The 15,210-nt window shown below is 51.8% G+C and overlaps 5 protein-coding genes across 6 annotated transcripts; 3 read left to right on the forward strand and 2 right to left on the reverse strand.

Moving 5' to 3' along the window:
* The first annotated feature begins 9 nt into the window (after window positions 1-9).
* Window positions 10-5,443, forward strand: PV05_00163 (uncharacterized protein). Its single transcript, XM_013465032.1, has 4 exons — window positions 10-251; window positions 305-4,648; window positions 4,711-5,183; window positions 5,234-5,443. The coding sequence occupies exons 1-4, from the start codon at window positions 77-79 to the stop codon at window positions 5,282-5,284; spliced, it is 5,043 nt and encodes a 1,680-aa protein (XP_013320486.1). The 5' UTR covers window positions 10-76; the 3' UTR covers window positions 5,285-5,443.
* Window positions 5,444-5,880: 437 nt separating this feature from the next.
* Window positions 5,881-7,911, reverse strand: PV05_00164 (uncharacterized protein; the record flags this gene model as incomplete). The annotated part of the gene is made up of 2 exons (XM_013465033.1): window positions 5,881-7,516; window positions 7,576-7,911. 2 exons carry the CDS (start codon window positions 7,909-7,911, stop codon window positions 6,101-6,103), a joined length of 1,752 nt encoding a protein of 583 aa, XP_013320487.1. The 3' UTR covers window positions 5,881-6,100.
* A 917-nt stretch (window positions 7,912-8,828) lies between these two features.
* On the forward strand, window positions 8,829-11,294 carry PV05_00165 (uncharacterized protein). The gene has a single exon (XM_013465034.1). It carries the CDS (start codon window positions 9,258-9,260, stop codon window positions 11,199-11,201), a length of 1,944 nt encoding a protein of 647 aa, XP_013320488.1. The 5' UTR covers window positions 8,829-9,257; the 3' UTR covers window positions 11,202-11,294.
* PV05_00166 (uncharacterized protein) lies at window positions 11,223-12,639 on the reverse strand. Its single transcript, XM_013465035.1, has 4 exons — window positions 12,314-12,639; window positions 12,087-12,186; window positions 11,741-11,871; window positions 11,223-11,652 (listed from the first exon to the last, which is right to left on the reverse strand). The coding sequence occupies exons 1-4, from the start codon at window positions 12,314-12,316 to the stop codon at window positions 11,461-11,463; spliced, it is 426 nt and encodes a 141-aa protein (XP_013320489.1). The 5' UTR covers window positions 12,317-12,639; the 3' UTR covers window positions 11,223-11,460.
* A 20-nt stretch (window positions 12,640-12,659) lies between these two features.
* Window positions 12,660-14,227, forward strand: PV05_00167. 2 transcript variants are annotated; one of them, XM_013465037.1, is made up of 3 exons: window positions 12,660-13,037; window positions 13,107-13,273; window positions 13,324-14,227. In XM_013465037.1, the coding sequence occupies exons 1-3, from the start codon at window positions 12,834-12,836 to the stop codon at window positions 13,961-13,963; spliced, it is 1,011 nt and encodes a 336-aa protein (XP_013320491.1). In that variant the 5' UTR covers window positions 12,660-12,833; the 3' UTR covers window positions 13,964-14,227. The 2 variants fall into 2 exon arrangements, with proteins under 2 accessions (XP_013320491.1, XP_013320490.1); XM_013465036.1 differs by having other exon boundaries at window positions 12,660-13,273.
* Window positions 14,228-15,210: the final 983 nt, after the last annotated feature.

Here is a 15,210-nt window from a genome sequence, read left to right on the forward strand (position 1 = left end):
GATGCCGCACACGCGACGCAGGCATTTCTTGACGCGTTATTGCTTTCGATGAAGGCTTGTATGCATCCTTTCAGCAATGGAGAGTCTGGTACGCTTGCAGGGTCTTCATGCCGACTTGATAGCCTTCTCGGAAACGCGCCTCGCCAACATCGACCGTTTATGGTCAGAGCTAGAGGATAGCCTTGAAGATTTCAGAAGACTGCTCGACAAGACCACATCCTCGGCCGTTGAGAGGGAAGCCTACAACAGCGGTAAGACTGCGCTGCTTTGCCAGAACAGAGAGCCCTGCTAACCGATACAACAGGGAAAATCACTGTGGATGACCAAGAGTACAGTGTGAACGACGACTTCAAACACATAAGCCGAGCCATCGCAACAACCCTCGACCTCGACGAAATTGAGGCTGGCCGCTTACTCATTGCGGTTCAAGCAGATCCGAATTCCAGCGACGAGTCCCTAGTGACGGACGTTGTTAGCAGCTACCACAATCGCCGCGACCTTCTCCTCCAGTCATTACGTATCACCCTTCAGCAGTCTCTGAGTCTAGAAGCCGAGGGCGGTGTCAGACAACTTTTCGAGACCACTGTTGCGAAAGTGCTGGAGGTCGATGGGGGAGTCACGAACAATGGGTCTCTGTTTGCGAGAAAATGCCTAAATACCCTCGAGGATATTGAGAGATTACAAACAAAGGTCGCAGACGCACTTCAGAGTAAGGCTGTCCTGGGTGGCCCTCGTGGACCAGAATTCTATGCCACCCTGGAATTTCAAAGAGACAGTCTTTTCAAACAGCACGAGGCTTTAGCTTGTATCCTTGCCTATTTGTTCCAGGGCGACTATACCAATCAGGAGGATCTGCGCAAGTTACATGCCGCCGTCAAGCGCTGGAACCGCATTGACTTCAATCTCATTCACTATCTGCCGGCCTTCTCGGCGGCATTCCGGCAATGTGGATCTCCAGGTAGTCATCTCTCTCGGGAAAGCACAAATGCTCTCGACAGCGTATTTGCGCCCTTACCAAATGAGCCTGCTTCAGCCTTGGTCCGCCCTTTCCAGGCGATTCTGAGCTTGTGGTGGACAGTCGAGTACAGTGGACAGTTCCGTGATTTAACGGACCAGGACGCTAGCAGCGAGAAGAGGGCTAGTGCCGTCAGTGCAGCTCTGAAAGAGGATGTTCTAGAATTGATGCTGTCTATATGCACACGCACCAACTCTGATGTCTGGCGGCATCCCGCTCGACAAGAGCTGGTTGCTCTACTGCTCAGCGAAAGTTCGAGCATTGGCCTTGAAGGGGGCGATCTGACATCCTCATACTTCCGACTTCAATTCATGGAATCATTGGAGAATTTCGTCGAGGCTTTCATCTCTAACATGCCTGACTCCATTCGAAGATTGAGGACTGAGGAAGATGACCAGAGATTGAACCTGCTAGTCACACTGCAGGAGGGACTGCCTCCCGAGCATCGAGGAGGGGCTGTGAACAAGTTACATCTCGAGTGTTTCCTCGTTCTTATCTCGTTCGCCTTCGAAGGTCGACCTGAAGCTGCCGAGCAATGGTGGGAAGATCCTGACAGCAATCTGTACGGGTTCCTACAGTGGGCTTCCAGAAGACAGACCGTGCCTCGTGTCAGCGCATTCTGCGAATTATTGTGCTCCATATCAGAAGATCACGAATGTGCTGAAGCTGCTCACAAATTCTTACTGGACGAGTCTTTGCCGACCACGACGAGAGGTCGACGTACGCCTTCGATGAATTACCAGCAAATTTTTGCCGAGCTCGAGTTGTACGCGCACAAGGTCCATGAACGCGCAACGTCTTCCCAGATGCCAAACATGCGGAAAATCCATCCTACCGACATGAACGAGCTTGAGAGTCCAGTCATGCTGTCTTGCTATCTCCGCTTGTTGGCTCATCTTACCAGGCAACCTAGCGGCACTCGCCCGTACATCCTCGAGACCGCTTTCCCTTCTTTTCCGCAAACCATGTTGCTACTCAGCTCCGGTCCAGTGCCCAGCTATCTTCGAGCTAGCATTTTTGCGGCATTGGACGCGCTGCTTACTGACAAGTCTGTACAGACGGCCTCCGCGATGTGGCAGATCTTGGACAATTGGGCTGCCAATGGTCAGGAAATGGTGCGGTCGGCCGTGACCAAAACAACCCAGGCTTTCAAGCCGACGCTGGCGGATCTGCAGGCCAATCTCAATGCCATTACACTTTCTTTCGACCAATACGACTCGTTCGTGGTACTTTTGCGCGATCTCGTTGTCAGTCTCCCCTCGACATCGCTGGGGGGCGACATGTTGCCATTTCCGGCGGACCTTGGGTCATCCTACAGAAGCCCCGGCATCGATCCATACATTGATCTCGTCTGCGGCCAAATCTTCGTAAAACGGGTTGCCGAAATCACTGACGATGTCCAGCGGTCTATAGCTTCCTTCCATTGCCTGGAATTTATGGCCGTTGGACTTGACAGTTTCAATGAAGACTTCGTTGTCATGATGGATCGTGCAAGCTCACAACGAGATGCACTCCAGGACTCGCCAACGGCGGTCATGTATGCGCAGCGCAGCCCGTTCGCCAGGCTTATGCAATGGATCTTGAGCGCAGAGATGAACAAGGCGTTAATGGAATCCATGCGGGTGCCTGTAGAGTCGATCGAAAATGCTCTACCGGATTCTCCTCTTCTCCTGAGCCTGCAGCTTTCAATCGATATTGTCAACCGGGTCCTCGACCTACAGCCAACTTATTTCGACATAGTCAGGCCTATGATTCAGTCTCGCCTGGCCTATGACGGCTCATTTGCTCGGTCGAACGTTGGCTCTATCGAGGACGGCCTGGCTGCCCACCCAGAAGTTGTACTGAACCTTTGTCAGTTCGCCGCCACCGATCAGGCTGGTCTTGCTCTTCGCGCTCTCGCACTACTCCAGAAGCTTTCCAGCTCAACCAAACTGAACAACCATTTCCTGGCGTCGGATCCTATCCACGGTCGCGCGAGAAGACTCATCGACATGTTGGGTCCGAATGCCACTTTTGAACTTGAGCCAATTACCAGAGACCTGACTTCGAGACTGCTGTTCGACATTAGAGAGCTCGAAGACGGCTTCGAATCAGTCAGTTATCTGACTAAAGATGGCGTGCTGGCTTTACTCAACGCCTGCCTCGAGACGCAACCCGATCTGCCAAATATTGCTCATCTTCTTCTCGGCTTCGGCAGGCTCAAAGAGCGTTTGACGGTTTCCAATTCGATTGATGCCGGCACTTCAGTCTTCAACTCTGTTATTGAGCTAGTGCTGAACTATCCGGATCACGAAGAGAGTGTTATGGCATCTTGGCTGATCCACATCAAATCTGCAGCGCTGAGGGTGCTTCGGCATCTCTGGTCTTCGGACCTCTCACAGAATATCGTTATTGGTCAACTCCGCCGATATCAATTCCTGCAATCGCTATACTCCCGCCAGCCGGTTGTGTACCAACAGACTCTATGGGACGGCAACACTGTCTTCCACCCTTCTTTCTGGTACACTACTTCTGCAGAAGCACTTGCCGAGTTTCTTGCGTTCCGAGCTTCACTATTCAACTATACTGCGGCTGAGTTGAGAGCCGCTGCTAATGATGGCTTATCCACCACCCTCCGACAAGCCCTTTCTACATTACAGGGAAAGACCATCAATCTCGACGGCACTATCGCTAGAAATCCGGATGTGTTCACCTTCTTTGACTTTCTCGAACTGGATCTCTCCTCATCTTTTGATTTGGACCTCAAGCATTATGTGGGCATGGACGTTGATGTGTACTTGACCGAGGCTAGCGACCGCATGCCGGGGTTGTACGACATCAAACTTATCCGGGAGTATCTTTCAACATACCGGGCGGATCTGTTGCAGAGGCAGTCAGGCACAATAAGCAGTAGCAAGGTCGACGAACAGGAACTAATTGCCGAAGCCGACTACGTTATCGCCACGATGGAAGCCCGCAACAGGTCTATCGTGGCGCATAGGGCCAGAAGCGATGCATTGCACGAATACGTGGAGATGATTATTGCTATCCTTGAATCCTGCCCAATGGATCCACCTGCAAAGCTACAATTCATCTTGCATGTACTGCAGATTATGCTTCCGAAGCTCGACGTGCTCATCTCAGACGAATCCGAAGACGTCCTCGAAATTGCACGAGCGGCCGATGCGCTCTTGTTTTCGTTATCAAAAACGGCAGCGACCAACACGCAAATGGACAACATTATCACCGAGAAATTATTCCAGCTCTTTCGAGCTTCTATCGAAGGTATCCCACTATCGAATTCAAGCCCCAGCTTGCGGACGATATTCTACAGCATCTGCTCGCAATATTTGGCACGGATTGCGACACCCGATAAAAGTGGCTCAGGCGTACATTCCAAGGCTCGCAAAAACAGCATGGATTGCATTCGTTCAGCAAGCCAACGCCTCATTCCCGTGCTATGTGACGATGCAGAAGATGGTGTTGATGCGTGCCGGCTGAACGCGCTGAATCTTCTGGCATTACTCACTTCCCTCGCGCGCATGGAGAAGTCCACTTACATTGTCAACTCCTTCGTCAAAGCCAACGTGCTCGAAATCCTTCTGGAATCCCTAAAACATGTCGCGACCGAATTCCAGACCTCAGAACCAGCTCGTAAGTCTTCCGTCTTCACACCGATAATCTTCCCAGGCCATGCTAATATTCATTGCCACTAGATCGGTCTTATCTCCTCTCCATCTTTGAGTCACGCATGTTGCTTCTATTACAGATTTCGCGGACTCGGGAAGGTGCAGGTGCTCTGCTTGATGCAGGCTTGATGTCTGCTGTGCGCGATTCGCTGCTATTTCGAGCCGACCCAGATCTCGGAATTTCGATACCCAGTGCCAATGATCAAGCAGACCCTGGTTTCTCCAATGTCGACTCGGGCGCCTCAGCTTTACGGACTTATTACGTCTTATTGTCCTCCACGCTACGAGTGCTACTCTCAACCTTCCTTTCCCATGGGTCACAAAACGAGCAGATTCAGTACCTCGCGCGCACTTTTTTGACAGAGTATCGACCTAATATGGTTGGCGTGTTCAAGAAATATGCAGGCGTGAACGGGAAGATTGATGAGAAAATTCGTCCTCTCGTAGCCGAGTCCGTGCGGTGTTTTACGGGTCTAGTCACATTGAGCGGATTCGTGGATGTAAGTTTCTGATGTTCTTTCACTTGGGCTGATTTACTGACGCGTGATAGTTCGAGGACGACGCCCGGCTTGATGGTGCACAGTACGGAAAATTCTCATAAGAGGATGCGAAAATGCGGACGAGCATAACGATTGGTTTCTGCTTTGGACAAGGACATCGAAAATGTTTGTGGAGGAACATCTGAGCGGCATAAAACGAAAACGAGTAGACGACGTGAATGTCTAGAAAGCTTGAATGAAAAGTGTCATCATCTGTGTAGTACTTATTGGAGTAAATATATCTCGTCGAACCCTTCTGGCGACCAGTATCTGTACACATGAACCTGGAACGCCGCTGGGGTAGAAAAGCGGATAGCTGGCCCTGCAGTAGATGAATCTTTGGGAAGGTCAAGTCATCACCGGCTAAGACCCGTAGTGATGGTGCCCGTCTTGACATAAAAACCCTCATTACGATACTGAAGGAGGTGGGGGGGCTTTGACGGACGCTCGTGAATCAAAGAATCACGAAAGAATGCAAATACAGGCTGCGAATCCCAAGTTCAATTTTGAACAAATGGTTATTAGTGCTGGTTGTGACGGTACTCGATTACATACAGGCGCTTTTCATTCGTGGTATTGCACATTTTCCGTCGACTCTGTGCGCGCGCCTGCGGCTTCGAAATCCAACATGGATGGCTAGGAGGAGTTCCGTTCCTAACCTGCATCATGATCATAACTCTCGACAATTCATCTCTTCAGCTCGTGGTGTTTTTCCGATGGCGACTAGCTTTCGACATCTGCATCAGGTTCGCGGCACGGTAGATGGGGACAGTGATTCGACATTTGGGTTGTGGGTTGTGGGTTGAGCAAGGTTTCGTGTCTGATTAGGGGACCGGTTTCTGTTCCTAGTTCAGGATTTGACAGTCTCTCTAGGACGATCAACTGGCAGAACGTTTCTTGAGGTTCAATGAAAGCCTCCTGAGCGGCAGAGAATAGCGTCGGCGAGCCCAATACTTGCTATCAAGAGCACCATCGAGGCCTTGTGGATGTGAGAAGGAAGGTGGAGGTGGAGGTGGAGGTGGAGTTGCAGCAGCAACGGGCGAATGATGACCCTGAGAATTTGAATTCCTCGCCCTCCCAGCAGCAGCAGCAGCTGGCTCTTGAGCTTGAGTATGAGCACCTTTTGATGGTCCTTTTGGACTGGTAGGCTTGCGGGATGGTGACTTGGCATTGTTCTTTCCTTGGCTGCCAGATCGAAAAATGGTGCGGACAGATTGGAGCCAACTGTGGCGCGGCGACTCATGTTTCTGCCGAGACGGTGTCCAGCTTCGACGGGCCACTTGTGTTCTTGTCTCATCCACGTTTGCACCGATATTCACATTCTCAGGTGGCGAATCCCGTTGTGATGACAGCCTCTTACGATGTCCTGGAAGAATGATGTTGCCATCAATCAATCTGGCTTCTCGATTCTTTGCGCGCCTCAGCTTGCTTGGTTCTTGGCTGTTGGAGATGACTCTGGCACAAGGTCTGTGATCGTTTGGCTGACTTGGAACATCTGTTGACTTTGTCTTTTCTAGACTGTCCAGAATCTCTGGGTTCGTGATGTTGGAAGTACGAGGAGACGTTTGATCGATCATGATCTCTTGTCGCCGATTGCTCTCTGGTGATGAATCTTTGTGGATAGTTGTATGCTCTTCTCCAGTTGTGCATGGCGACGTCGGTGATATTTCGACCTGTCGCTGACTGCTTTCTAGTGATGAATCTTTGGGAACAGGCGTATACTCTTCTTCATTTGTGCGAAGCGATATTGGCGATGTTTCGACTTGTTTAAGTCTACATATGTCGCCTTGCCCACCTCTCAGTGAGGGCTGCTCTGAGGTAGGAGACGACTGATTTCCGTTCAGCATCTGGAAAGCAAGCAAGAGCGCGGGATCGATCTCGTTCTCCAAGGGAGCTTCGCTGACTTCGACAAACTCCTGTTGCGAGGATTGTTCTGTCACATCGGATTGTCTTGTGACGTTTGCTGTAGCGCCTCCGACAAATTTGGACGACGGCGAGCCGCGTTCGGATGCTAACAGTGCTCGGCACCTCTGGTGAGAGTAAGTCGTTGCTGGCAGCTCGTACGATTCTTCATCATCGACGGTCTCGCTCTTGACCTCAGTCGTAACAGAAGGGTTCGGAGCTGTTCTGTTGCCAGATACCTCTGCCAGTGGTGCTCTTTTCGCACGCGAAGAATTGCATCTTTCGACCTTGTAAATGAAGTTTTGTGCCTTCAAACGTCGAATGTGTGGTTGTGTCGGAGGTTGAAGGACGAAGTTTCCAACTTTGGGAATGAATGGGTTGAGAGAGTCATCCTTGCCATCAAGGTTAGCAAGGGTCGGCGACAACACGGTAAGGACCATCATGCACTTACATTTCGGTGTCTCCAGCTGTGACGCCAGGAGCGCCAAATGTCACCGTCATCTCCCATTCCGCCTGCATCACCTTCACTTTCAAGGAGATCTTGAAGAACGCTGGTGACATCCGGCAACCCAGCATAACCATACTTTTCCAGTATCAGGCTGTACACCTCTTCCATACCGAAGGAGAAAGGGTAGAAAGGAACGACTCTTGTGCCGACTTCGCGCAGGAAGTATCGACAGGACTCTTCATCGAAGACACCAAGATCTTCAATCTGTTTTTGGTACTGAGGGCTAGGGGAGGAGGATGTCATCGCCGAGAAGACGCGCCGGTGGGCAATGTCAGGCATGTTGCTGGTGGGTGAGGGTATGCACAATCTGAGAGTGGTAAGGAGTGGACGTGTGATCTCACGGCCAGGACATGTCCGAATCCAGACAGGAGGAATTTGATAAACTGACAGCAAGAGCACACAAGCACGACAAGGCAGAGGAAGAACGAACGAAAGTGCCTTTGCGCCTCGCCTGATGAGCGAGAGATATTGGCGAGGCGTTGATGTCAGTGTCTCTAATTCATTTGGACATGGATATGGTGCTGAAGACGGTGGTGGACTTCCCTCTTGCCAAGTGAGGCCGGAGGATACATTCTCCGGCCACCGATGCCGATGCCGATGAGGAGGGCGGTAAGATGCTGAAGACTCAGAAAGGGACAATCAGGTGCCTTCGGAAGGACAATCTTCTTTATTCTCTTCGCCAGGGACGAATAACAAGGTTGTCAACAGTGAACCAAGGAAGCGTTCTCACCCTGAATGCTGAGTGAAAGGCGGATGGTAATGCTCAGAAATATCTGACACCGCCATACTGGAGAGTGCACTCGGACAAAGAGTCACCCACCAAAGGGATAGCAAGCAGGTAGTCCAGCCTCATCTTTCGCAAGTATTCATCATCCACCATGTAGTGGGAACCAGCAGACAGCTACACCCAGATATCATGTTGTACCACTAGCCTGCCCGTATTGAATAGAACATGCATGTCAACATCCAAAATTGTGTTCTCCTTTTAGAGATAGACATGCAAATGGAGGGAAAGGAGGACTCCAGAGCAAAGTGTAGTCGGATGTTGGAAAAGACGCCGAGCTGCCAAGCAGGCTAGCCTGTTTCTGGTTAGGGGGTTTCCTCGTCTAACAGATCTATCCACGTGATCACCTCGATTGCCGTCTTCGAGATCCGACTTGCGGGGCGTCTCCCGAAAACAACATCATCCATCACCATGACCTTCGTGGACCTCGTGCCCTCCACATCTCCGGATTGAACAGTCGTTCATGACGGCCGAGGTCATCGCTCACTGGACACTTGAATGAACTTTGTGACCTTGGCGATTGTGTCCAAGGCCTTCCCGGAATATCTCCCTCTTACCCCCCCAGCTCTCCTTAAGCGGCAAAGCCTGTCGGTTCTTTGCTGCTCTTCAATATGCTGGCCTCGATACTGCTCCGAGCACTGGCCGATCTCCCATGGTCAAGATCCGAAAGCTTTAATTCCACGTTTGCTCATCTATTTAGATCCCAATTTCTGCCTCGCTAGCTATGCCTTGGACTACCATATCAAGCTCTCTCACTCCCGCGCTTGGCTCTTTCTAACTGCCCTCTGTGACATAGTCAAACCCATCTCTTCCTTCAAGCCTCACAATCATACAGATCAAAATGCCAGAGATACCCTTGTACGATATTGTAATAATAGGCGCCGGCCCCGTTGGCCTCCTCTTGTCAGTAGCACTATCAAGATGGGGCTACAATGTCAGACACATCGACAACCGGCCCGTGCCCACAGCGACAGGACGGGCAGATGGCATACAACCACGATCGTTAGAAATCTTGAAAAACATGGGTCTGAAACGAAAGATCATGGCCTACGATCCTGCCAGAGTTTTTGAAGTCGCGTTTTGGGATCCGGCGCCAGGAGGCAAAATCGTACGGACAGGTACATCGGCCAGCTGTCCAGACTTTCTTGATGCAAGGTATCCTTTCACAGCACTCCTCCACCAAGGTCTGATCGAGCGAGTTTTCATCGAAGACCTCGAAAAGAACGGTACTCGAGTTCAACGACCGTGGACCATAACCCGCTTCGAAACCAACCACATCAACCATGACTACCCCGTCGAGGTCGACCTCAAGAACCTCGATAGCAACGTCACTGAGACAGTTCGCGCAAAGTATCTCTTCAGCGGCGAGGGCGCACGCAGCTTCGTCCGCGACACATTGGGCATACAAATCCGACATAAGGATCCCATCTCACACGTCTGGGGCGTCATGGACGGCGTCGTGCGCACCAACTTCCCCGACATCAAGATGAAATGCACCATCCACTCCGATCACGGCAGCATCATGGTCATCCCGCGCGAGAACAACATGGTGCGCCTGTACATCCAGATCGCCAGCAGTACGGATCCGGACTTTTCGCCGCGCAAGACCGCCACGGTCGAGGAGGTCCAAGCCGCGGCCAAGCGCATCTTCCAACCATATTACTGCACTTGGGACCGCGTCGAGTGGTACTCGGTCTACCCAATTGGTCAGGGCATCTCGGACAAGTACACGCTCGACCACCGCGTGTTCATGGGCGGCGATGTGTGCCACACGCACTCTCCCAAGGCGGGCCAGGGCATGAACACGGCCTTCCATGACGCCCTCAACTTCGCGTGGAAAATGCACGTCGTCGAGGCGGGCTTCGCTAGCCGGGACGTCCTTTCGACGTACGAAGTTGAGCGGAAATTCATCGCCGAGACCCTGCTCAATTTCGACAACAAATATGCAGCGCTTTTCTCCAAGCGGCAGCCCACAGCCACGGAGGTCGATAAGGCGCATAAAAGTCACAATGACGACACCCAGCAAGAAACCAAAAACGAGTTCGTCGAGATGTTCAAAGCGAACTGCGAATTCACGGCTGGCTTTGGTGTCGCGTATAATGGGAACATTTTCAATCACTCAGCTGAGCATCCCTTCCAACATCCACTGATCATCATGGACTCGCCGAAGTTAAGACCGGGCCGGATTATGCCCCCGTCTAACGTCACACGCGTCGTGGATGCGAATGTTGTGCACCTTGAAAACGAGATTCCCTTCAACGGCGCTTTCCGGCTCTTTGTTTTCGGCGGATTGAGCCAATCGCCTCGGGCGGGACAGCACAAGGCGCTGGATGATCTGGCTGCGGGTCTCGCGAGTCCCGAGTCATTTTACTCACGATATGGATGCAGAGACCGGCAACGGGATAACCATCACGACAGCGACAACCCACATAGCCGCTTCTTCTCGATCGCGCTGACATTGGCAGCCAAGAGGCCAGACATTGAGATTGGCGAGTTACCGGCCTTGTTCCGCGATTACGGCGGCCGGGTGTATGCGGATGATAAGAAGGACATGCGCGTGCTGGACGCGAAGGCCGCGGCGCATGCGAAGGTCGGGTTGACGGGTGATGAGGGTGCCGTGGTGGTCGTGAGACCGGACGGACATGTCGGCGTTGCTGTGAGGTTGGTTGAAGGGGAAGGCACGGTAGAAGCACTGGAGGGATATTTCAGGGGCTTTACGAATGGAGTCAAAGATGGGAAAGGCAGGACCGGGTTGGGTGGTGGCCAGTTCAGGTCGCAGTTGTGAATTGAAAGAAACCAATGAAGGGGGCAAAAAAGGGTTTCATTCCGTGCTTTAGCAATGTGATGTACTTCGTAAATGCATCTCAATCAGAGAAAGGTATTATACTTGCCCCGGCCTGTGCAATCCGTTGTAAATTCGCTTGATCTCTCTCGATCTGTCCATCGGGCACAAGAACCGAACTGACCGCAATACGTGGTCGTAGCATAATGCCTTCTGGGTTTCGCATCCCTTCCCCTTTCTTGGCTCAAGACGGTCAAACTACCTAGTCTTCGCCCTTCAGCTTCTCCTCAATCTCCTGCAGGTCCTCTGCGTCAGAGATTTCTATGACACGATTGACTTCTGCCGTCCCACGCATAAGCTCGACGGCACCGGCATAGCTCATGCGCATATTGGGATTGCAGTTCACGGGGAGATAGTAGATCAGGACATAAGGCACGGAGAGCCGACCTGACGGCTATTGGGAGGCCCATGTATAATGTCAGCAACGAGCCGACTGGGGACCGAGATCGTGCAGGTCGAATAGCAGAGAGGGTAGAACGTACCAAAGTCAAGGGATAACTCAACAGAATAAATCGCGGCGATGAGTCGGGTAGCTCGTCAGCTAACTCGAGCATATCGGTGTATGTGTCCTCTGAGGAGGGTTTGATTTCTTGGGTTTTGATGTCGATTTGATCTGGTCATGCCCATCGGGTCAGCAAACCAGGGAGTTTTCAAAGTTGCATCACCTGCAAGCGTGACGACGGTGTCGGGCTTGACGCGGACTCAGAAACCTCCCAGTACGGAGGCGGGCGAACCCAGTATTCCCGGGGTGCAAGGGGGCCTCATTTACCGCGCCTCTTGGTAGCACGGATAAAGGACGTGAGGACTTGAGTAGCAAGTGAGACTTACATATCTTAGCCATGGGCGTCTTGGCCCTGGATGTGCCTAGACGAAATTTCCGGAGCTGGTCCTTCGTCTCTTGTGAGAATGTGTACAGCCTGGATTCCGACTGGAGTGTCGATTAGCCATGGATTTTCCGTGGGATGTGGCTGTGGATTCGTCTAGCGCTTGAGCATCCCAGGACGAAAGGGAGAGGAAGTGAGGACCAGCCATCCGAAAGCAAGGAACATAATTACCATTTTGTATTTTGCTCCAGCCTGTGTTCAAAGTCTGAAAGCTGCTCTAATGCTTGGTCTCGCTTGAAGATGGTGATATTTGCTAAAGTCTGGGTAGGGGTCCTATAGCCCTCGCTCTTCAGATAGTAAGTCCGCAAATTCAGCCTTGCCAGTTGAAGATCGGAGTAGTTCGGCGCGTATGCCTGATGCAATTCAGAGCTCTGAGATCAGGTGATACCAACGTACAATCAATTCGACAGTGTATGAAGGATATAGCCTTATGAGCGGCAAGAAACTTGAAAAGGTAGGCGCTGTAGTAGATGAGCTGTCAGCTTGGGTTGTCTGATACGAGTAGAACTGAAGGCCAGAAATCGCAATTGGAGTCCGTCTTCGATCGTTGTGGGGTCCGGAGTACTTTGCCATCCCATCCACGAAATACTGTGATGCACTCGATTTCCAGAGTTGCACCAACACCAACACCATCACCACACGACACTCTCGCGCTGTTCTCTGTCTCCCAACATCTCCAGTCTCTCGTTCGATGTACTCCCGCCTCTCCCAACTAGCAAGACACTTCTCTCGCCCTTTACCCAACTTCGCCCACCGCTCAGCTGCCGCGTACCCTGCGAATCTGTCCTCCAGAATGACATCATCATCCAATGGCGAAGCCATGTCTGTACCTCGGAAGAGAATGATACACACGGCTGGCTGCATAATCATAGGCGATGAGGTGCTGGGCGGAAAGGCAGGTTTTCGTCCGAACCGCGCCCACAGCGCACAAGACGTGGATCGCTGACAGAAGTGCGGCGCGCAGACAGTCGACACGAACAGCGCGTACTTTGCGAAATTCTGTTTCTCCTTGGGCATACAATTGAAGAGAATCGAAGTTATTGCCGACGATGAAGAAGAGATTATAGAAGCAGCGCGGAGGATGTCCAAGAACTACGATCTTGTGGTAACGAGTGGTGGCATTGGGCCTACGTATGATACTTGGGAGTGTTTTTGTGGCTGCACTGACAAGCCGACTGCAGACACGACGATATCACCTACCAGTCAATAGCGAAGGCGTTTAATCTGCCTCTTGAATTACACGAGACGACCGTCGCGAAAATGCAGAAATTCTCAAGACCGCACAAATCACAACCCAACTTCGATTGGAATACTCCCTCACCAGCGCTGACAGCCAAATTAAGAATGGCACAGCTGCCCACCCACCCCGACATCCCAGACGAAGAGCAAGTGCTCTATGTCAAGGAAGATCTCTGGGTCCCAATCTCGGTGGTTAACGGAAACATCCACATCCTGCCTGGAGTACCAAGGCTATTTGAAGCACTGCTGGAAGGCATAAAGCCTCGAATACTGCCTCTGTTGAAGGACCCAGAAGGTAGAGGCACATATCGCATGCTGTTCAGTACGCCATTGGCAGAAAGTGCAGTGGCCGAATACCTCACCAGCCTTGCGGCCAAGGTGGAGCCGAGGGGAGTCAAGGTAGGAAGCTATCCTCGATGGGGGAAGAAGAGAAATGTCGTGACGTTGGTCGGGACTGATAGAGACTATATGGACTCGCTGGAGCGCGAAGTCGCTGAAGGTGTTCAGGGCAAAAGGGTGCAGATGGAAGGCGAGGATGATACCGATGACGAGACTGATGTCAAGAAGGATAAGGATGCTTGAATGCAGTAGTGTCAATCATCCCATGGGTTTCCTTCTGCTTGCAGCATTCCCAGAGCGCTCGATTTGGCTGTTGCATGCGGTGGTGGCGGCAACCTCCCACGTCCCTGCGCCAGCATCTGAACTGACCTTCAGGATCACTGGGTCCCGAAGCGCAATTGTGCAGAGGTAGTGCGAGATTGCCCCCTGACTTGGATGGAATACGATGAATTAGATGCGCCACATCGTAACACGTGCTCAGAAGCCTCGAGATGAATGAAACGTGGCGTACAACGTGAAATTCCATTGTCACATCTCGAAAGTGTCGTCTTCTGATTCTGCCAGAGAGTGCTTCATGATCTCCGCTGAGGAACATGGGGTAGATTTTCGAGAATGTTACCTTGCAGAAACGGTGCCACTGGTGATGGGTACTCGTAAAACGAGGTTAACTCCCTCATTTTCCGCAGTGTTTTCTGGATCGCTGATCATGATCATCAGTTCGTATCGTCAACGTGATGATCGTCGTCGGAAACACTCGCAAGTCCTACGCCGGCCTCGAAGGGACCTGCAACCGGCAGATCGTTTATTTGCGATCAATACTCGTACCTGCGACATCCATCTTCGAGCTGCACGCCACAAACATTTACATACCGTTCCTCTGATATGCAAAGACATGGCTCACTTCGGAGCTTATCTCGTCGGAAGAGAAGCGTGCTTATCTCCAAGCAAATTGATATCCCTTATTGCTTCTTTAGAGGACAGTGGGCAACAAGAACCGTTTTCATCCTGCCTCAAGTCTAGAGATTTAAGCGCGGGACTAAGTTGAAGCAGCAGCGACGGCGTGAGGACGGATGTGATCGAGTTCTCGAACGTCGAATCAAAGTCCGGAGGAAGCTACTCGGCCGGGCATGGCAACAGACGGTCTTCCTCACCAGACGGGTATTAGAGGGAACCGCCTACCCGGGTATTGTGGTGGAGTTTGCGATAGTCAACATTCCAGGAGCGAGATGTGAGCACTCTGGACTGTTCTTTCATCGACCCTGCTGACCGAGTCTCCCATTAGGACTGTGTGTGACTGATGTCAGCCAAATAAACCAAGGAGCTGCGAGTGGCATAAGGTGCTCTGTGTGGCGCCTGGAACCCATACAAAAGTTGAATGTCAGGGCACTGGCTCGAGACTGGTAGTGACTGGCGCGCGTAGTAGGGCCAGGGACAGCGGAAGAGGATGCATTTAGGGGTTGCGACGGGACAAACATTGTCAAATGGCCGTG

This window comes from Exophiala xenobiotica, assembly GCF_000835505.1.
Source record: "Exophiala xenobiotica strain CBS 118157 unplaced genomic scaffold supercont1.1, whole genome shotgun sequence".
Lineage (NCBI taxonomy): Eukaryota > Fungi > Ascomycota > Eurotiomycetes > Chaetothyriales > Herpotrichiellaceae > Exophiala > Exophiala xenobiotica.

Bases quoted from the DNA above. Each gene is read 5' to 3' on its own strand.
- PV05_00163 (XM_013465032.1), top strand. From the start codon at position 77: ATGGAGAGTCTGGTACGCTTGCAGGGTCTTCATGCCGACTTGATAGCC. The intron at 252-304 runs GTAAGACTGCGC...CCGATACAACAG, and splicing joins GAGGGAAGCCTACAACAGCG to GGAAAATCACTGTGGATGAC. The intron at 5,184-5,233 runs GTAAGTTTCTGA...GACGCGTGATAG, and splicing joins CATTGAGCGGATTCGTGGAT to TTCGAGGACGACGCCCGGCT.
- PV05_00165 (XM_013465034.1), top strand. From the start codon at position 9,258: ATGCCAGAGATACCCTTGTACGATATTGTAATAATAGGCGCCGGCCCC.
- PV05_00166 (XM_013465035.1), bottom strand. The intron at 11,872-12,086 runs GTAAGTCTCACT...GGGCATGACCAG, and splicing joins GACGCCCATGGCTAAGATAT to ATCAAATCGACATCAAAACC. The intron at 11,653-11,740 runs GTACGTTCTACC...GCCTCCCAATAG, and splicing joins TGAGTTATCCCTTGACTTTG to CCGTCAGGTCGGCTCTCCGT.
- PV05_00167 (XM_013465037.1), top strand. From the start codon at position 12,834: ATGTACTCCCGCCTCTCCCAACTAGCAAGACACTTCTCTCGCCCTTTA. The intron at 13,038-13,106 runs GCAGGTTTTCGT...TGCGGCGCGCAG, and splicing joins ATGAGGTGCTGGGCGGAAAG to ACAGTCGACACGAACAGCGC. The intron at 13,274-13,323 runs GTATGATACTTG...AGCCGACTGCAG, and splicing joins AGTGGTGGCATTGGGCCTAC to ACACGACGATATCACCTACC.